Below are 22,331 nucleotides of genomic sequence, written 5' to 3'. Positions count from 1 at the left end.
ACTGGTTTTTCCTGCCAGCACACAAAGTATACCGGTACCGGTGTGGCTTATACACGGGAAATTATGGTACTTTTAAAACAATACACAGGACTGGAAAAAGACACGTGTTATTTAACTGAGTCACAAAAACAATACAGGTATATTTTGAATTTTTTACGGAAACTTTGCATCTTCTTGTATCCTATCCTCAGTTTATTATGTCTCCCAAAGTATTGTTTACTTTAATATTTATACTATCTATACTAACTATCTATCTATCTATATATCTATATATCTATAAATAATCAGATGCCGCAAGTATGTATACATGCATTTGTGTTTGTTTGTGCATATGCGTGTATATACATGGATATGCATGTGTACAATATATGTAGTTAGTATGTATATATGTATATATAAGGATCGACCGATACATCGGCCGGTCGATATTCGCGTTCTTTACTTGAATTGGTAGCGGCCGATACGCGTGTGGGTTCGCTCATGTATTTTTCCGCCGCATGATGTGGTGGATCACAACAAGGGTACGGTTTTCAACTTTTAATTAGCCTCCAGTTAAACTTATTTGAAATATTGCCATGTAATCACAAACTTTCCGTTTGAGAAAATAAACCGAATGCAATTGGAATATTTGGGTCCATGTATACGTGGCTAGTGACTACATCACAGAGCTGGTGAATTTCAGAGACTTGGACTCTTCCACTTTTCGTTTCAGGATGCCCCACAGATGCTCAATAGGGTTCATGACGCTGGACACTGACAACTTCACATTGCATCAAAGTATTGTTTTGTCAGTGTTGTTGTATGTAAAGATAATAAAATATTTGCTTTTTAAAATATTACTTTTGGCAGGTACTGTACTTGTTAATTAATAACCTTGTGGCCAAACAGCTTTCTTCGCCACTCTCTCATGCACTTCAAATCATTATTAAAGTTTAAAAAAATAAGTTTCCCCCGAATATGAGCAAATTCTCTCCACTCTCGTCTGCTATTAAACATCCCAAATATAGTTAGACCGTTGACAGTGGCATTTATTAAAAGCCAACAATAGCTAGTAAAATGGGACTTCCAGATAAAGACTACTCTTTGTGCTGGTATTCAATGCAACATAAGGTTTACTGGGCTGACCTTAATGGCTGGGTGTGTTTTTGTAGTGTCATTGCTCTTCTCTCCAGGTATGCTGCCCGCTGAACGGCCTTCACACTTGTACCGAAACCTCATGCCACGCTGCTTGGGTTGCTCAATGATCTCAATGAAGGGGTGCGCTGTTTGGACTTGACAGATGAGGAAGAAGACAACCATGTGAATCTACAGGACAATTTTCTATTTGTCTCAAAATATATTATTGATTAGTATATTTGGATGGATGGATGGATGGATGGACATACACACAACTTTGTGCCAGACCATGAATATGCATCTGAATTCTGACTGGTGATTGGATGAGCACAAGGATGAGCAAACAAGATGTTATTCAGTTCGCTCTCACACAGGTAAACATGGAGGAAAAAAAGTAATACTTTCCCAAAACTATTTGACATTTCTAAAAAATAACTTAAGAGATTATTTAAATAACTTGTTTGCACCAGAGTAAACAAATCAGGTAAGTTTATAGTAATTTACACATACATTTATGTACGTTTATCTCCAATACTAGCAATAGTACTCAATCAACTGGTCTTTTCTTATCTGAACTTTGATACCACAAAATTCTCTCCAAATTTGACGACCAAAACCATGGGAGACTCCTAATTGTCTCAGCATGTGAGCTCATCACAGCTGTTCAGCCAAAAAAAACAGGCTGTCAATTCTCTGTGTTACACATTTGTTCAGGTAGTGAGGTTTAACCAAGATGATACCATGATAACCCTACTAGTTGGCATCCGTTACACCTGCACACCCACTTCTATTTGTTGTATTCTCTGAGGTTATAAGACGTTGTTTTAAACCTATGTTTTGTGGCTCAAGGCTACTTGTCTTTAGTGGGCAAAGGGAATAAAATGGCTCTTTTCATAATAAACGTTGCCGACCCCTGACCTAGTCCTATGTGCAACCCGTAACGCTTTAATGCAGGGGTCTCAAACACGCGGCCCCCGCCTTGATATGAAAGTTTAATGTTTGATATGGATGCTGTATGGTATCATGTACCCAGAAAAAAATTATTACTTTTGATTAATGTTCATGTTAAAGGTTAAATAACTGTTAATAGTTATCCTCCATATCCGTGTGGAAGTGGTAAGTTTTTGGTTATTTAAGTTTAAAGGAAATAACTTGAAGGCTACCGTTTAGGTTGCTAGAGCTCTAGTTTGCGAGTTAGCATGTGTCTCAAGACCCTGCAGTTGCGCAATATGTTGTAAATAAAGAGTATAAATGTGACTATAGTCGTGTTTTGTCATGTCTACAGGGCTCTAATAATGCTTTGTTCATTTTAATCTGAAAAAAATAATTTGTCTACCCATCAACTATATGTGTTTTTTAAGTTTTTATTATTTGCCGTTTTATTATTATTATTATTATTATATTTATTTATTACTGATTGATTGATTTTCTTTATTCTTGATTTGTTTATTTATTTTCATCTTATTTTGTGCAGAAAAATAAAAATTAAGATATTTGAGAACAGTGGAATGTTTTATCAGAGCTTTTATTGTAGAAAATCGGAACCAAAGCACTGAAAAAGTTTGTATATTTTTCTGTTTTTTTGGGGGGGGAAACCTGATGCGGCCCAGCCTTGCCCAGACCCTAGCTCCAGTTGCCCCCAGGTAAATTGAGTTTGAGACCCCTGCTTTAATAGGTTTAAAATGACATCCACTTTGGTTCTTCTGGTTGATAGTGCTGCAAAACTAAACTAAATATGGTGCATGTAAACATAAACAGCTTAACATTTTAGGTGAAATATATTCCTCTTACCTGGATTGAGTGGGTTCAGACCCCATCCATACACACCTGGAATACACAAAAGGATGACTTGTAACATGCATGACAACAACACACTTCACATTTTTGTCGCAAGCGGAAGTGTCCAAAGGGGTGAAAGGTCAGCAAGATAAGGTTCCAAAAGGAACATATTTACTTGTGTGTGTGTGTGTGTGTGTGTGTGCGTAAGAGAGAGAGCGAGACTACAAAGACTGCAGTAAAGAAATGGTGTTAAATGACACGCTGCCTCCATGCTGTGCTCCAGTTTCAGGTGCTAGGTGCGAGGAAGTGTCTTTCTGTTTACAACTTTTGGAAGACATCCTGTCAATGTGAGGCTGCATGTGTAAAAGTGAAAGTTAGTGTTTGTGTTGTGTCAGGCAGTGACAAGTTAACAAAACGGGAAGCTAAGTAATGTGTAGGACACATACCTGACCTGACAAAGTGCAAGTTTTTTTTTTACATGTCACTCATGCACTTTGTGCCATTTTATGGCAATTCCTACTGTATTTAAATGTATTATTGTCATCATTACACTGTGTCTTGTGATGTCAGCTAGTTAGTGTAACTGGAAATCATGTCGGTTCAAGCTTTTCAAAATGTGACGCGGGCCAAAGACACAGCAGCATGAGAAAAAGTTATGTTTAAACGATTTTTAGTTCCTACGGTGTGAGAGTAAACTGGAGTGTTTACTTCCAGCCACAAAATACGCTCCCAAAAAACACATGCTACGCGTCCATTCCAACCGAGCCGTGCTGGATTTAACCACCTGTAACACACACGGCTTTTTCATTCACGTCCACTATTATCTGACAGCTCCACTCTTAAGCCGAACTACAGGAGCGTTTCTCAGCTTGGCAAAGACCCCTTTGGATCGGGATGAAAGCAATAATACGACACCTCAAACAGGAAGCGAAACGTCAAACTGCATCATTTTCAAACCGTGTTTGGGGCCTCGACGGTCGTAGTAGTAGGAAATGCATGCTACAACAGGCCTCTGGCCAGCTCACATTCATACCAGGAAGGTTGATCACCTCCAGAAGAGCTAATGTCATCACGGTTTAGGAAAAGTCAGAATTGAATAAGAAACGTTGACATCGACTGTGTGGTGGGCAGCGGGGGGTTTCCCCATGGCGCATAAACAACACCCTGTCCACTTTCACATAAAAAGTGTGCTTACCTGTCATGGCTACGAAAGACCCTGTGGACTCTTTCCCTCTTCAATTTGTCAAAAGATGTTTCAAACAACAAATCGTGCGGAGTGTTACTTTTTGAAAAAAAAAAAACTTCTTGACTAAGCTGTTTGCTAGTGTGGCCGCCTTATTTTCTCTCCACCCACCTCTGCTATGTTCTTGCAATGCACTGGGACACTGTGTCAAGCTTGCGTCAAGACAATACACGCAATTTCCGTTAAGACCATCGATGTAATTGAGGTAGTTTGCGCAACACACTTTGTGAGTAAACATTCAATAGGCAATGTCTTGTTCCTTGAGTAATGCGCAATCATAATTGCATTGATCATAATTACGTAATAGCAATTTAAGCATTTAAAGCAGGAAGTATGGCAATGCAAATAACCGGAAGTGAATACTTATATTTTATTATCCCAAGCTTGTCAACTTCTCGTTGTGTTTCGTCTAACTTAATGAAAAAAAGTATACGGCTGATCGACGCCCACTGAAAGCAGCGCGGAAATACCCAGATGACGCACACCAAGGCCCAGAAAAAGATATTGTGAGTGGGAGAGGCAAAAACCATAACTCCCGATTTAAGTCATAGTCTGGTTTCTTATTTCACTCGATTTCCTACTTCCTGTTTATTCCTCCTGCTAAAAAAATGAATGGATTGAGCAAGGAACTCAAAAAGTGTATGGATGTGAGCCAATGTACCAATACTTTATAAGACTGATGTGTACAATTTCATGTATAACACTTATATAAACTTTTAGCATGTCAAAGTACCAATATCAGGCAGATGTGTTCAACTACTGAGCCTTGTCAGAAAATTAGAATACTGTGTAAAAGTTCATTTTCTCCAATATCATTCAAAAAAACAAACCTTTATACTGCTTAGATTTATTACTGTTTCAAGCCTTTTATTTATTTATTTTTTTAAATCTTGATGCTTATAGCACTGTGATTGGCTGGCGACCAGTCCAGGGTGTACCCCGCCTCTCGCCCGAAGACAGCTGGGATAGGCTCCAGCACCCCCGCGACCCTCGTGAAGAAAAAGCGGTAGAAAATGAATGAATGAATGCTTATAGCATTTAGCTAATAAAACCAAAAAGTCTGTGTCACAAAATGTGAATACTTCATCAAAACAATTTAAAAAATGGATTTATCATACATATATTTCAATACACTGCAATGATGTTTAATTACTACATTCAATGCTACTTTTGCACAAATCACTGCTTTAATTTGGTCTGGCATGGAGGCAATCAGCCTGTGGCACTGTGGATGTGTTACACAATGCCCCACAGATTATATGTGGGGTTCAGATAATGTACATTTGCAGGGCAGTCCAGCACAGAAATACCATTGTCAGTAAAAACCAGTTACTAATGGTTTTGGCACTGCGGGCAGGTGCCATGTTATGTTGGTCAGCATCTCCAAAAAGGTTTTCAGCAGATGGAAGCATGCTGTATTGACTCTGCGCTTGGACCAATGGTGCCCCAAATCATCACAGACTGAGGAAATGTCACACTGGACTTTGGGCAGCTTCTGTCCTGTGCCTCTACAGTCTTCCTCAAGACCTATAGGACCTTGATTTCCAAATGAGAGAGAACATTTGCTTTTGTCATAGAACAGGACCTTGGACTAATGGCCAACAGTCCAATTATTTTTATCCAAAGCCAAGGTCAGATGTTTATTTTTTTATTTGCAAACTGACTTTGAGACTGAGTAATTGAATACTGTCAAAATATTTTACATTATGACACATGGATTTTGTGGTTTTCTTGGCTCTTTGCCATAAAAATCTAAATTAAGACAAAAGGTTTTGAATAGTTCACTGCATGTACAATGAACCTAGAATATATGAAGGTTTCAAAATTGATATTTGATATTACAGAAGAAAATGCCTTTCCGTATGTTTCTGCATTTTTTTGGTGTTTCTGTTGTGCTGTTTGGGCCCCATTCTGCTCTCTCTGATGGTTTTTCCACAGTTTAATACCCCTGTAGGGGTGTGCAACGCAGCCTGTATTTGTATTTATATTTGTATTTGTTGAGGTAAGAAAAGTATTTGTACTTGTATTGAGTAAAATTTTAATCAAAACATATAGGAAGGGACGAGGTGAGAAACAATATTGAATTCAAGGAATAACTTATAACTAAACAAGAAGGTGGTGTCCATGTGGATCTCGCTACCACATGGCATCTTTGCCAACAATCACATATTCAATGAAGGTTAAAGTAACTTTCAATTTTTATTTCTCCATTTCATACGTTATTTATATGTAACCAAATTTGTTCTGTATATGTAAAACAACATAGAAGATATTTTGTGTTAACAAAATGGGATTTCTTATTGGAAAACTGATTTGGTTAGAGTGGGTTTTGGCTTGAGTCAGACCTGCAGGAACAAATTATGACACTAAGTTCCATTGTATTTAACTTAAACTTCCGAGGCAGCGAGGCAGATCCGTCTGGTTGCAGGGCGTAAAACAAAGTGAAAGTGAAATTAGACATGTACGAAGACATCTGGAGAAGTCAACATTGGCTGCATGCCCATTAAAAGGCTGCTGAAATGCAGCGATAATCATGAAGGATAAAGATCGTACTCTTTAACACAGGGGTCTCAAACTCAATTTACTTGGGGACCACTGGAGCTCGGGTCTGGGTGAGACTGGGCCGCATCAGGTTTTCCAAAAAAAAACAACAACAAAAAACGCATTTATTAAAACCAAAAAATTTTAAAAAACATCGCCTTGGTTCCAATTTTCTACAAGAAATGCTCTGATAAAACATTCCACTGTTCTCAAATATCTTAATTTTTATTTTCTACACAAAATAAGATGAAAAATAAATAAACAAATCAAGAATAAAGATAATCAATCAATCAGTAATAAATAAATAAATATAATAATAATAATAAAACGCCAAATAATAAAAACTTAAGAAACCACATATAGTTGGTGGGTAGACAAATTATTTTTTCAGATTAAAATTAACAAAGCATTATTAGAGCCCTGTAGACATGACAAAACACGACTATAGTCACATTTATACTATTTTATTTACAACATATTGCGCAACTGCAGGGTCTTGAGACACATGCTAACTCGCAAACTAGAGCGCTGGCGACCTAAACGGTAGCCTTCAAGTTATTTCCTTTAAACTTAAATAGCCAAAAACTTGCCACTTCCACACGGATAGGGAGGATAACTATTAACAGTTATTTAACCTTTAACATGAACATTAATCAAACGTAATATTTTTTTCTGGGTACATGATATCATACAGCATCCATATCAAACTTGCGCGGGCCGCACTAACATTAAACTTTCATATCAAGGCGGGGGCCTCAAACTAGTGTCCTGCGGGCCACGTTTGGCCCGCGGCCCGCGTGTTTGAGACCCCTGCTTTAACACGTGAAAGGATATGCTTAGACAATGATTATTGAGACTTCCCCTCCTAGAAAGCCTGCGTCTACTTCCTTCAACACCACCCAGTGTGCAAGACAACTACAGGGATGAAAGTTCGGCAAAGAAGACGTATTTAATTATTCTATTGAATATTTTTATTGCTGTATTTTATGTATTTCAGGATCCGACCTCTACTTGTAAGTAACCCTACATCGACTCGGACAGTATACCGAGAAAAACTAGTAATTTTTTTAGCCACGAGATGTCACTGTACACAAGTAAACCAAACACAGCTTGCGTGACAACATTTAAACGTATATAATACGTCATCATGCCTTAATTTCACACTACCCATGCATTCATTTCTATTGTACTTTATATTTTAAAATAAAAAATATACATGTTATAATGTCAGTATATTGTAACTTGTTGCAAATGGACTAGCTAAATGATGCCTTCAGGAACCCATAAAAATTATAGGATACCACAAATGTTCCCAATTAACACTATGTATAAATACGTCATATAAAAAATACTCGACTCGGATGACCCTCGGTGTACTTGTGACAGGTCTTTGGGCGCCCCTCGTCGTGTTATTTTGTTTACGTGTTCAAAGGGTTATAAAAGCGTGCGATAAATGTCATAAACCAGCGGAATGGGGCTAGGTTGGCGGTGCGTTTGGGGGCGGTGAGGCGGTGCCTTTCCGAGCCTCCTCTCACTCTCTCTGCAGTGGAAGCGAGCTCCTCCGAACAGAAATGGCGGAGGGGGAGTTGGATGTCGACTCGTTGATTTCCAGGCTTTTGGAGGGTGAGTCTAAGTCGCCTTTTTTTCCATAGCGGATTGTGTGCTATTTTAGCCATGAATTGCTTTTAATGGATCCGTATTGAAGCAGGGACGACTAGCTAAATGCGTGTAACCGTCGCCGAGGTGAAAATATGTCTTAGCCACACCTTTAGTCCGCATTTAAGACTTCAGTTTACTATGTTTGTATTTAATATGATTTCTGTCGTCTTTGCACCATGTTGTTTACGTGGACTGTTAGCCGCATACTGTTAGTACCCCAATACGGTCGAGTGTCGGCGAATGTCACCGGCATTCTTATTATTAACGTAATATAGCAACAGTATTAGTACATTATGTATAATACAAAGTAAATGTATTCTTATAAAGCTCCCTACGTTGAAATTAACACACTGGTTGATGGGCGGGAACATTGTGGTTCGCGTCACTACTAAAAAGTTGTCATGTTTTTAAAAACACAGGGGAGTCACAGGGGTAATGAGGTACGGCAGAAGTATCCACACAGTTGTTTGGTTTTGCAAAAAAAATAAAAATATACGTCAGGCCCCTGTTACATTTTGCCCGTCCTGAGTCGAAACGCAGGCTTTCCTAACGGGGTCTGGCGCTGAGATGGGGTTTTCTAAAATGTTTAATGTTTTTTAAAGCACTTTAAAAGAGCCACCGGGTTAATGAAGTATGCCGGAAGTGTCCACATAGTTGTTTGGCGTCGGTAAATAACAAAAACCTACTCTTTGACAGGCGTCTGTTGCATTTTGTCAGTCTGGTGTTTGAATGGGTGATTCCTAGAAAGTTGTCATGTTTTTAAAAGACAAGTAGTCCGTGTAGTTGTAATGTCGCATTTTTTCGGCCGTCCTGGTGTAATATTTTAAAAGACGATGGTTTTCCAGACTGGGTACTGTGCCCTGATGGGGATGTCACGTGGTTTGTTGTGTTTACATGCGAACTTTGCTTCACAGCTGCAATATTTACACAATACACAGCACGTAATTCCCTCTCAAATGGACATTTAAAGATATCAGACTGATGATGCAGTCTGTGTTGCTTTGTGCTCTTTAAAAGCTGCAGTTGTCCTTTAAATTCCAACTTTATTCTGGCATGCATGACTTAATTTTCAAAATATATATATTGATTTTACTCATGTTTTATTATGGCCAACACTTCAGTGTATACACACACACATTTTTATATCTATACACGTTTTTAGTTTCAACGGTGACAGCAGATAGATGCTGCTCTTATTAAATGTCAGCAGCTGTCCCTGATACAAATGAACATAAACCCCCATGCCGATACTTTTGCTTGGGCCGATATTTGTGGTCGATACTGCTTTTGCGCCCTCAATTTACATGAAAAAATGATAATGATAACAAATATTACAGGTCTCAATTTTAAACAAATATTTATTGAAATGTAAACACATGTAAACGCTTTCTTAAACACACATTTAAGCGGCATTATCAACTTTAAAAGGAATAAATATAATAAATATTCAACCATGTGCACAACATTTCTGTCAACACAAAGCTGCCCGGCGTATGCCTGTCTGTAATTCATGCGGCTGAAAAATACATCGGCGAACCCCCGCGTGTATCGGCCGATACTGATTCAAGTAAAGAACGCAAATATCAGCGCGATATATCGGCTGGTCGATGTATCGGTCCATCCTTAGTTCAGAATAGATGCAACCTGAGGCAAACAAGCTAAAAATGTGATATCTGAGGTGTTTGGTCACAGCAACATGCTTTCATGTGTCTGGTTTCCCGGCAGCCAACTGGCTCAACCTGATTCACTGACATTTTACAATTCCGGCCCACAGTGACAGTATTTGACCTCACTTGTGCTGTTAATAACTTTAGTACAGTAGAACCTGTTTATGTCGACACCCATTGGACTGGCTGACTCACATCAACATTAGCGGTTGTCAACATAATCGATATCGAAAATGAAAAGCTTTATTCTATTCTATTCTCATTCAATACCAAAGATGTTGTTACATGTTTTTATAAAACTTCAAGTCCGATAGCAACAACCTGTTTATACTTTTTTTGTAAGGGAAGTGATTCAGGTTGGGCAATTTGAACTATTCCGGTTCCGATTCCAATTCCCTGTTTGAATTTTGATGCTTTGAAAAGTAAGGGTCAAAATATCTGGGATGGTTTAAATCATGCGCTAACTGGATTTTTTTTTCGATTAAATGAACTTCCATGAATTGTTTGATATGATATGCCACACAACTAGGAGTTCCTGTGTGGAATTTGCATGTTCTCCCCATGCATGCATGGGTTTTCTTCAAGTACTCAGGTTTCCTCCCACATTCCAAAAACATGCTAGGTTAATTGGCGACTCCAAATTGTCCATAGGTATGAATGTGAGTATGAATGGTTGTTTGTCTATATGTGCCCTGTGATAGGCTGGTGACCAGTCCACAGGGTGTAGCCCGCCTCTCGCCCGAAGACAGCTGGGATAGGCTCCAGCACCCCGTGACCCTCGCGAGGATAAGCGGTAGAAATTAATGTATGTATTGATACTAGTTAACAAACAAGACGACTGGCTAATTGCTAGTTTCAGCATCATTCACAGACGGAAGAGTGGATTTTGCTACCCAGACTCAACAAGATGCTGGTTTGCATTTTTTACTGAGGACTGGAGCACACGTCTTGTGCTGGAAGACACAGCCATCCCAATGAGGGCAGACGTCGTGTTGTCGCTGCTGTTGTTGTTGACTAGCATAAGTGTGTATCACCCTGGACTGGTTGCCAGCCAATCACAGGACACAAACAACCATTCACACTCACATTCATACCTATGGACAATTTGGAGTCCCCAATTAACCTAGCATGTTTTTGGAATGTGGGAGGAAACCGGAGTACCCGGAAAAAACCCACGCATGCACGGGGAGAACATGCAAACTCCACACAGAGATGGCCGAGGGTGGAATTGAACCCTGGTCCCCTAGCTGTGAGGCCTGCGCACTAACCACTTGATCCCAATCAACTTTAATATGTTTAATAAGTTTCTTTCTACAGGAGTACACTTTCACTACAAATGTTTACTTTTGAAAAGTTAATGAATAAATATTTTCACGAAGCAGGAAAAAAAAGTCTATTATCGACTATTTTTCATAATCTAGGTATTTGAATTGTTAATTTGTACTGTCTAACATTTGCTGCATTTCTTGAAATGCTGGCTTTTCAATTGTATAAAAAGCTGTGTGTCAGGAGAAAATCGATGTGGAGTTTTTTTCCCCCAGATTGGAAAACTGTGATGTGTCTGAGGTGGGCCAGTTTGTTTTGTTCCCTTTCATGTTGCTACCACTTATGAATGAATTCTACATACTGGCTTGTCCGTGTTGACGGGTTCACCTTGCTCCGTATTTATATTCCCACAATGGTGGTGCTGTGGCATTTAGTTTTGCAAGCATAATTTCCCCTCGTTTCCTTAGATTGCTCTTCACGTAGCTCCACTCTTTTGCAGTGGGTGTATGCTAACGGCCCCACCTCTCTCACAGAAACAAAGCAACTGTAAAGTGTCACTTGTTTGCCATTGGATATATGTATGAAGTGTCTAGGTGCTGAACCAATGCACATCCTTTTCTGCCTGTTGGGGGGCGAGAGACAAGGAAAACATGTATTGTATGTATGGAGGCTGGCAAAATTTAGTTAATTTTCATTTATTGTGTGATTACATGAGATCTCATGAGACCTACTGAAACATCATGTTGACAGAAACCGATTTTGCATTGAAATTACCTTCTTTGGGTGTTTAACTTTATGTAAACAGAAGCGGTCGACCATGTGTTAATTTTAGTAATACAAAAAACACAGAGGGCCCAGTCTTGTTGAGTCCATATTGTTAGATTTGATGACATAAGCGGGGACGACTTAAAGGGGAAGTGCACTCTTTTGGAATTTGCCCATCATTCACAATCCTTATGTGAAACATGAATATACATTTTTGTGCATTATAATGTGAGAAAACAATTTAATATGAGGTAGCTAAAATGAACGTCAGAGAGACACGGCTACTTTGATGCTAACAGCTACTTTGTCCGAACGTTCTGAAAGTTCTCAGCGTTTTTTTTTTTACACAAGGATTATTTTTAATTTACCAGCTCAACAGGCAGCACATGTCTTGTGCTGAAAGATACAGCTATTCCATCAGTCGGCATCCCAATCAGAGTGTACATTGTAAGTAATTGTTTTGTGTGTGTGTGTATGTTTTACTATTGCCTGATTTGCCTAGTAATATTCTCTGCCTGGGGGAAAGAGGCATCATAAATTGATGATATGGTAATGTTTTAAAGCATCAAAATATGATGATCTTGCATGATCATAGCATGTATATAAAACATTATTTTTTTTAGAGGGCTGTTTTTAGGTGTGTCCCAATAATGTGCATTGTTAGCCAGCTCATATTACCTTGTTTTTTTGCACTATAAAGCACAGAAAAGTGAAAGATATATGTATTCATGTTTCAGGATTGTAAATGATGGCCAAAATTCCAAGAAAGTGCAGTTCCCCTTTAAGTGGGTTCCATTGTTCTAAACATCATCATCCTTGTTATTTTTTGCTGCTAGCCTACTGTATCATGCCAAATTTCCCATCTCTCAACACTACAACCCCAGACAAGACTATTTTTAATCAAGGACTTAAAGGTGCTGTCTGCCTTGTTAGGTACTCAATGGGGGTGCACTGACTTCAAATTTTTGGTCGCTTCTCTGAAATCGAGTCAGACTCTGAAAATGTCAGTCTATAATATAATATAATAATTATTGTAATTGTATCTGCAAGGGGATTTTGTAGCAATGAAGTGTGAAAGTGTGTGTGTGTGTGTATATATATATACTATAAAACACACAATTGATGGTGATGAAATAAGTAAAATAAGTGCTAAAATAAAAAAGCTGAACAAAATTCAATTAAACAGAATTATTTGCTTTGTCATCTATATACATCTATACACAAAGATGTGGCTATTTTAGCTTAGCATATATTGACTTAAACGGGACCTATTCTGCTTTTTCCACTTTTCTGACCAAAAATGTAGTTAGAATGTTGTATTCTCGTGTTAAATGATGCCAAAGTTTGGGTAAGTGAGCCCTGAAAGAAGTTTGGGATGGCTCAAAACGCTCGGTTTCAAAAGGCGTGGTAAAACTGCCCCTTGGTGATGGTCAACCTTATATGGTTCATAGTTAGGAAGCACTGTGTGACCGTCAGAGCAGAGTGGGTCGTGGGTGGGATAAATTAAATCAGACCGTTGTGGCGAAATAAAGCTGGAATAAGTGCAGATTTTGCAAAATCTAAAAGGTTTTCTGTGCAGGCTATTGTGTGCAGCTTCTCTATTGGAGACCATAAGTCAATACAAAGGGTTGAAAAATTAGCATGATAGGTCCCGTTTAAATTGGATTAATGGATTGATGTACAACTTGAGATGTAGAATCTCAAAGTGTACACCTCATATTTATTTTTTTCCATTTTAATGAGATGTAGCATACTGTGTCTAAGGATTGTTTCCCATTGTTTTTTTTCTCCTTTGATACTATTTTGGATCTGTAACTCTACATTCTGCTGGCATAACCTGGTGTTTTGCAAACAATTGCGGAGACTGTGTGCCGTAGGAGCACTCACCCCCTGGCACGGGCACCGGCAAAAGGGGGTCGATGAACCCTCTTCTGGACCGCCTCCAGACCTTTTGTCTCCCAACTTCTCCCACTCCCCGACCTCCCCTGTTTCGTTCATCAGCCTCACAAAGACGCTCATTTGCTTGTGGTGGGGAAATGCCAGCATGGAAACACAAGGGCCTGTGCAGAAATGCCATTGCGTTTGGCTCACTGCAAGGGGGCGTGTTCAACTTCTATCACAGTGTTGCACAGTCATCGCTTCTTGACCTAATAGAAGCTCATTCAGTTGATACAGCTATATTCTTTCTCAGACGGGAAACACATTCTGACACTTTGACTAATGCAGGTCAGTCCTTCTGCTTACTGATAGTGGTGTTCGCTCAGTGCGCTAGTTAGACTCGCGCTCATTCCATCAGCACTCCCTCTTAGGGCCCTGGCAGCTCACTTCCTGATCCCCACCATGCAGCGACACCCATATATGGTCTGGTTTGCTCGCTCTTCAGATGAACCTCTCTAAAATGAGTGGAGAAATAGTTGACCTCCTAAACCTCGTTTGGAAAGCAGCCACGCAGGAGAGAAGCCAACCTTGTAATACGTTTCTCTTTTCTGCCTTTACTTTGCTGCAAATGTGCTTAAGAACAAACCAAAAATATACTTAGTACATTCCTGTTATTGAATGCCTATGAATGCAATCTACTTGGAGAAATTACAAATGTTTTCAGGCTGTGTGGCATAAGTCTGCACAATGCCAATGCTAGTTCACAGCCAGTGAGCCGTCATGTGCCAATGTCGATAAAGCAGTAAAACGCTTTGGTTTTTGACAGAAAAGACATGCACTAGAGTAGAGTGTAGGGGTCACCAGCCCGTTGATTGTGATATACGGTTGATCTTTGGGAATTGTGTACAATTGGGTGAATGGGAAGTTTAAAAATGTTTATATTATAGGAACAAAACGGCAAAGCTTCTGCATCAAAATGCTTGCAGACTGCACTTTAAGGTTAAAGATTGTATTTTTCCAGGTACAAAAACTGAATGTAGATGTTAAGGTTTTGTCAAAGCTTTTGCATCAAATTCTTTCCAGTTTGCATGAAAAACAATGAAAAACACACATGAACATATTCATGTGTTTTAATGCAAGTAAATGCAGCGTTTGAAATGCTTGAGTCATTTTTAGTTTGCAAAATAATGGAATAAGCAACTTTGGGCAAGACTCAACATAAATGTAAACATTTGTTTTTTTACATTTGAAAGTCATTGAGTTGTGAGCTTAATTGCTTGTTTTCTGTTGTTTAGATAGATTTTTTAAAATATGGTTCATGCAGATTATATTTTTAGGGGGAAGAAAAAAATATCGCAATAATATCGTTAGCGCAAAATTAGACACCAATATCGCATATTGCACTAATTACCAATATCGTGCAGCCCTACTTCTCATATTTTTTCATTCAAAACTTCCATGTGGTCACCGGGCACTGTAAAACGTTCCTTACATTAAAGCCGTAAAATTCAATGTGGTGAAAATATATAATATATATATAAAGTATATAAAGTCCTACACACACAACCACACAAGCAAACCCTGCTAGCTTCCACTCACAATCTGTAAGGATATTCAGAAAACTTTCTCTGGGGTTTATCACCAATTCAACCTGTTTTTTTTTTTGACTGAACAGAATGTTGTGTTCTATGGCTATATAAACATGCAACCTACCAAAACAAAAAATAGACTCCCGTCTCGGCCTCACGATAATCGATAAATTGATTAACAATAAAAGAAAAAACTAAAAACAAAGTTGCTAATTTTGCCACCTCAATAAATTCCATACATCTATTTTCTATACCGCTTATCCTCACAAGGGTCGCTGGAATGCTGGAGGCTATTAGCTGTCCTTGGCGAGAGGCGGGGTACACTCTGGACTGGTGGCCAGCCAATCACAGGGCACAAATAGACAAACAACCATTCACACTCACATTCATACCTATGGACAATTTGGAGTCGCCAATTAACCTAACATGTTTTTGGAATGTAGGATACCCGGAGAAAACCCTGCCCTGAGCTGTGTGGCCTGTGCGCTAACCACTCCCTCACCGTGCAGCCCAACCTCAATAAATTGACATGTGCATATATGCCTGTAGGCTACAGCATACACCGTGACCCTTGTGACTAAGCGGCACAGAAAATGGATGCATGGATATATGCCTGTTTGTTTTCCTTGTTTCTTTATATCATACAGGCTGGATGACAAGAGGGTTCACTCTGCATGTGTCAGTGCGCATTGGTTCTATAGTGGAATGAAAGGAGAGAGCGAACCTCCTGCCAGCTATTCAGCCTCTTTGTCCCAGTACGTGGAGGTGGGGACGACGGAGTGAGTGGATATACACAGTGCTAGCAGTTAGCAAGTTAGCAAGCAAACGCTAATATAAAAGAAGGCACATAGTTTTTTTTATTGATTTTTTTTCCCCAGTTTTTAATAAATGCGGCCCGGCTTCACCCTGAACCTAGCTCCGGTGGCCCCCAGGTAAATTGAGTTTGAGACCCCTGGCATAGAAAATAGATGAATGAAGAGTGAGAGTTTGTAGTCCTAATGGTCACCGGAGGTACTGCAGGTATCACATAAAAGATGTGCTGAGATACAACCTAATGAGCTGGTAGTGCTACGATCTTGCATTCAAGGTCACTGTGTGTATGGAGAACATGGCTGACAAATAGCGGAGTGTGCTGCAGCCACTTCAACCCAGTGACTGAAAGGGGATCTCTGTGTGTGTTATATCAAGCCTGACTGTCAGTTGAGCCAAGTGCTTGGCCTGCATACGTCATCACTGTGCTCAAAGGGAGGGAGGGAGGGAGGGAGGGAGGGGTGTGAAATTGCTCTGTTGACAGCTAGCTGGTTATGTCTGGGTCTCGCTCTTCAGGTTTCACCGTTCAGGTGTGCAGCATTGTTGTTCCTCTTGTACGACACAAATGAAAATTGAATAAAAACACATTAATCATTTAGTAGGAAAAGTAACTCTGGTGCTTGAATGCAGCAGATATTTCAGCAGGGTTCTTACTGATTTGACATTTTAAAAGTCCTTATCTTTTCCATCCATCTATCTATCCATTTTTTATACCGCTCATCTTCATTAGTGTCGTGGGGGTAAGATGGAGCCTGTGTGGAGTTTGCATGTTCTTTTCGTGCATGCGTGGGTTTTCTCCGGGTACTCCGGTTTCCTCCCACATTCCAAAAACATGCTAGGTTAATTGGCCACTCCAAAGTGTCCATAGGTATGAATGTGAGTGTGAATGGTTGTTTGTCTATATGTGCCCTGTGATTGGCTGGCCACCAGTCCAGGGTGTATCCTGCCTTTCGCCCCAAGACATCTGGGATAGGCTCCAGCACCCCCACGACCCTCGTGAGGATACGCGGTAGAAAATGAATGAATGAATTTTTGGGTTTTTTTGCCCACCTTATAATGGCCTGTGTTCAGTCATGCATGCAGTTATTCAATAAATAAATAAATATATGCAAATGAAGAAATGTCACAGAAAATATTCAATTGTAATTCAATTAGTGTCTAGTTTTTGGAGAGTCTACATTTTTGCACCCTGTGTCAGTCTGTTCAGTTGCAAATGCTTTTTTTGATTGGCTGGAGAGTCAGTTCACTGTTCCTTTTTCAGGGCGGGACTATCTGAGTGCTTGCCTGTTTTAACCTATCGTCGCGCCTCGTTCTGTGGGTGGGTGGGGTTAGCTGACTGAAAGACAGAGAGACCTCGGTGACCTCGTTCATTCCGTTCACAAAAAAGAACTAGTTTTTTTGACTGTTCGTTCATAACCGACACACCACTAGTCTTCACATGTTGTTGCGCTGTTGAGTCGGAACGAACGTGAACGCGAGTGAACGGACGGACTCCACACGGCTAACCGGGCCTATGCACAGGGGGAGATCAAAGGGTTACGACCAATCGACCAAAATGAACAGATCTTTTTACTGAAATGAACGGTTTTGCCCACCATTAGCGGAGGAGACAAAATGTATCTTCTAACGCTGCTCTCACCTCCTAGTGCGAGGATGTCGTCCAGGGAAGATTGTCCAGATGACAGAAGCTGAGGTGCGTGGCCTCTGCATCAAGTCCCGCGAGATCTTCCTCAGTCAGCCCATCCTTCTGGAGCTGGAGGCGCCGCTCAAAATCTGTGGTGAGTCCTCGCCTGACAACCATCCTTCCATACTACGCTTGTCATCCGTCGGCCCCTTATGGATCCTCCTCCATGCAGGGGATATCCACGGGCAGTACACAGACCTACTGAGGCTCTTCGAGTATGGTGGCTTCCCTCCAGAGGCCAACTACCTGTTTCTTGGCGACTACGTGGACAGAGGGAAACAGTCGCTGGAGACCATCTGCCTACTGCTGGCCTACAAGATCAAGTATCCTGAGAACTTCTTCCTGTTACGGGGCAACCATGAGTGCGCCTCCATCAACCGCATCTACGGCTTCTACGATGAGTGTAAGCACACGTTCCTCAATGAAGCATTTCTACACCTTGACCTCCTGACTCATTGTACCTCTTTTTTTTTCGTCACTCAGGTAAACGCAGGTTCAACATCAAGCTGTGGAAGACATTCACTGACTGCTTCAACTGTTTGCCCATTGCTGCCATAGTGGACGAGAAGATCTTCTGTTGTCACGGAGGTATGCTGCATGATATGCGGGTTTTTTTTTTGGGGGGGGGGGGGGGCTGTAAAGCAGCTGGTGATGATGTCATGTCTTTCAGGTCTCTCTCCGGATCTGCAGTCGATGGAGCAGATCAGACGCATCATGAGACCGACAGACGTGCCAGACACAGGTACGTTAACCGGTAACCTGTGGGTGAATAGAGAAATAAGTTAGTGTTTGATGGAGAAATCCTGGATGCATGGAGGTCAGGAGGGATTTTCATCCACTCCTCTTTGCAGATACTTCCCAAAACCCGGAAGGTTTCAAGGTTGTTGCTCAGCTCTCTCCGCAAATTTTCAATGGGATTAAAGTCAATGTTCTTAATGTGCTTCTTCTGGAGACACTCCTCTGTTGCCGTAGTTGTTCAGGAACAGTAGACCCAAGGTTCTCGAACACCCCTGCCTGGGTATGATTTGGTTTGACGAAGATTTTGCCTCGGTTCTTGTACGCTATTGCATGTAACAAACTGTTGGCATGTTAGCTTATCTTCTCCTATTCATAAAGATGTGGACAAACTCCTGGAATTACTTATTAATTCAGCCGTTTTGGACTACACACCAAAAACCGCATCAAACCTCTTGTAGCAGAGGTTCGACCAACGGACCCTTCACCCTTCCTAAAAAGGGCCTTGTGTAACAGCCTTTCGCAACCTCATTATCTGAAAGTTTTCCATGGTTTAACACGAGAATATAACGTAACTACATTTATAGGTCAGAAAAGTGGGAAAAAAACTACCACAAAAAATAATGTTGGAAAAAGTAAGCTTACATCATTTGGGAATCAAAACATTTGTCAACTCCTTAGAATGAGCTCATCAAATGTAAGCATGAAAACATTCACGTTGATCAGGTTATTGATTTCACCAGCCTCCCTCTGATCACATGCTATTCTATGTATTATATATTAACGCCATTTCTTGTCCATGTGTGACGGTCCACAACTTTTGATGTGGGGGAATTGCAATGCTGTCACTTTAATGCAAGTCAGGTGGATTATGGACTCCTTGACAGGTGAGCATCGACTTAGCCATGACCAAAGTTCTGAGCACTTTCCACAGAAGCTTGAATTCCATTTTATAAAAAAGTTTTTCAGTCGCTTGTGACGTATACCACAGTATAGTTTCTAATTCAAATTTAAAATAACCTTCACATTTTATAATTAGTTTTATAGGTGCACTGACAAAAGAATGAAATCCTTTATAATCCAATTTACATAACATGAAAAGTTAACTCGCTCAAAATGTACGTGATGGCCCTGAACACGTCACAGGTGCAGTGTGCTACACTTAATGAGGCCCAGCAGTTAGCATAAGCCACGTAGCAACAATTGGAAAGAGCATATTGACAACAAAATGGTTACCATAACCTAAAATATTACCTTTAAAAAACACAGTTTGACAGGGGAACGACAGGTGAGTGTCGACTTTGGTGACGGGATAGTCTATATTGTGCATGAATGATTACCAATTAAGTGCCAAAAAGAAAGTGTATTAACGTGGACAAAGATTTACTCCATAGTGCAGTGTGGGCTCATATCAATGAGGGAACACTTTCCAATTCATTTTACATCGGAAATGACAAAATATAAACACAGTAAACGTGACATCATCAAATATCTTTAGTAGTACAAAAACGTGACTCACCATGTCGCTTGCTATAGAAGCTTGCACGTGCCACCATTCACCAGTAAGAGGCGCTGTTGCAACACTTCTGATGTTTTAAATTCAAACGGTGCCTCCACTCTTCATTTTTTTTTGTTCGGCGGTCCGTTGTGGTCGGAAACAGCACCCCCTGGCGGCAGCCGCTGATCAGACAACATAGACTGCGTAACCATATTGGTGTAGTGTAAATGTCAAATTATTGTAGTTATTACAATTGTGTGTGCTGTTGAAGAGCGTGGATGTCACCTGATGTTTAGAAAAGCTGTAGGAGTGAGACTTTTGTCTGTTGCCATGAAACCAGACTCTTCTCCTTTTAAGGTCATCTCTCAGCTCCTTCTCCCACACATCCTCTTTTATGGTCTGGAATGGGGACGCAGTGTACACACGTCAAGACACACACACATGACACATACACACAGGGATTTGGGTAGAGGATTAAAATGTCTCTTCCACCCTCCAGGCCTTCTGTGTGACCTGCTGTGGTCAGACCCTGACAAGGATGTGCAGGGCTGGGGCGAAAACGACCGTGGGGTCTCGTTCACATTCGGAGCCGATGTGGTCAGCAAGTTCCTCAACCGGCATGACCTGGACCTCATCTGTAGGGCCCACCAGGTATATGATCAAACTTGGAAGTTCTGTAGTCCCAAGTCGGTGACAGTGTGTGATGCCGCCAGGTGGTGGAAGACGGTTATGAGTTCTTCGCCAAGAGGCAACTAGTGACTCTCTTCTCCGCACCAAACTACTGTGGCGAGTTTGACAACGCTGGTGGCATGATGAGCGTGGATGAGACCCTCATGTGCTCCTTCCAGGTGCCAGGACAAACTCTGTCCAGACAGGGAGTAGCACACACACATTAAATTCTGTTTTTTTTCCAGATCCTGAAGCCCTCTGAGAAGAAAGCAAAGTACCAATACGGGGGTATGAACTCCGGCCGACCCGTCACTCCTCCCCGCACAGTGCAACCTCCCAAGAAGCGATGAAGGACAGAAGAACGGTCAACATGGTCTATCAGCTTCTCACAGCACACAAAGTGATTAATATTACTTTCCTTTTTTCTTTCTTATCCCCCAAACTGAATTGCTGTCACTTTTGTTTGTTCGCAGTGTAATCTTCAAACATTAAAGTGTTTAAAACAAAACTTCTAGTCATTTGTGTTTACATCTTATGAAAATGTGCCTTAAATCTCTATTGTCAAACAGACTAAAAACAAGGATTCTCTCAAATGAAATAAAGCACTTCTCTTATTGTTCTCAACTGTCCTAATAAAGCCAATCTAAGAGCAGCTTTGAATTGCCTCACAAAGTGTATAATATCGATTGTACAAAAAAAAAACTTTTATTTTGCAGCTTTTCAAGCCAAATATCTAGTACATTTAAACATGTTCAACAAAAATGCACATTGACCAATACGGTTGCATTGCAAGTCTCTGGATATTTTTACTAAAAGTGCTATCCCTCGAGTCCAAATAAAACTTTTTTTTTGCTAAAAAAATATCACTACCGGCTAGCATATGTTAGCAATAGTAGTTTCAGAGAACAGTATTTTAAAAAAAGAATTGTCATTCAGTCCCAAAGGGGGAGTGGGAATTATGGCTCTCAGAGAAGAGATCAGCTTTTCCCGTGTGTTGGTGGCATGCATGCATTTGGGATGTGGTACCGCTATGAGGGCCCCAACTGCAGTACTAATTATCTTATTACAGGCTGCCAAGAAATGTTATGAGGCCCACCTTAGTACACCCTACTCCTGCACACTTAACTTAAAATATTGAACATGAAGAACTGGTTCATTTGAAAACCTATTGGTCAATTGAAAAAACAAAATGCATGGTCAGACTTTGATACATTTCCACTAGCATTGATAGTCGATAAGTAATTGTCCTGCATATCCTCGAGTCTTGTGTTGGGATCCTTTTGTTTTTAAGCTTCACTTTGTCTTCTCACAATCACTGTTCAGTTTGCATAATTTAATACCAAATGTAAGTGTTAGGCTTTTTTTTTTTTTTAAAGTATTTGAAGTACAAAAAATAAAGAATTTCTGATAGCGCCCTGCAGGTACCTGGGCT

General features: G+C 40.3%; 2 protein-coding genes across 3 annotated transcripts in view; one reads left to right on the top strand and one right to left on the bottom strand.

Annotated features, from left to right (window-relative positions):
* rela (RELA proto-oncogene, NF-kB subunit a) overlaps positions 1 to 4,297 on the bottom strand; it is a 10,516-nt gene extending 6,219 nt beyond the window's left edge. Inside the window, exons 1-3 of the mRNA XM_078797265.1 lie at positions 4,091 to 4,297; positions 2,908 to 2,943; positions 1,126 to 1,271 (exon numbers count right to left, since the gene is read on the bottom strand). Coding sequence (XP_078653391.1) covers positions 1,126 to 1,271; positions 2,908 to 2,943; positions 4,091 to 4,097 — 189 coding nt within the window. The 5' untranslated portion in view covers positions 4,098 to 4,297. The remainder of the gene's footprint in view (positions 1 to 1,125; positions 1,272 to 2,907; positions 2,944 to 4,090) is intronic.
* A 3,758-nt stretch (positions 4,298 to 8,055) lies between these two features.
* On the top strand, positions 8,056 to 21,407 carry LOC131126029 (serine/threonine-protein phosphatase PP1-beta catalytic subunit). Of its 2 annotated transcripts, none has more exons than XM_058068164.2 (8): positions 8,056 to 8,302; positions 17,960 to 18,091; positions 18,170 to 18,400; positions 18,481 to 18,585; positions 18,668 to 18,739; positions 20,730 to 20,881; positions 20,944 to 21,078; positions 21,145 to 21,407. In XM_058068164.2, the coding sequence occupies exons 1-8, from the start codon at positions 8,251 to 8,253 to the stop codon at positions 21,247 to 21,249; spliced, it is 984 nt and encodes a 327-aa protein (XP_057924147.1). In that variant the 5' UTR covers positions 8,056 to 8,250; the 3' UTR covers positions 21,250 to 21,407. The 2 variants fall into 2 exon arrangements, with proteins under 2 accessions (XP_057924147.1, XP_057924148.1); XM_058068165.2 differs by lacking the exon at positions 8,056 to 8,302 and adding an exon at positions 16,133 to 16,282.
* The last annotated feature ends 924 nt before the right edge of the window (positions 21,408 to 22,331 follow it).

The sequence above is a fragment of the Doryrhamphus excisus genome, linkage group LG2 (assembly GCF_037039965.1).
Source record: "Doryrhamphus excisus strain RoL-2023G ecotype Guam linkage group LG2, RoL_Dexc_Guam_v1.1, whole genome shotgun sequence".
Lineage (NCBI taxonomy): Eukaryota > Metazoa > Chordata > Actinopteri > Syngnathiformes > Syngnathidae > Doryrhamphus > Doryrhamphus excisus.
This window is presented reverse-complemented; position numbering and strand designations above follow the sequence as displayed.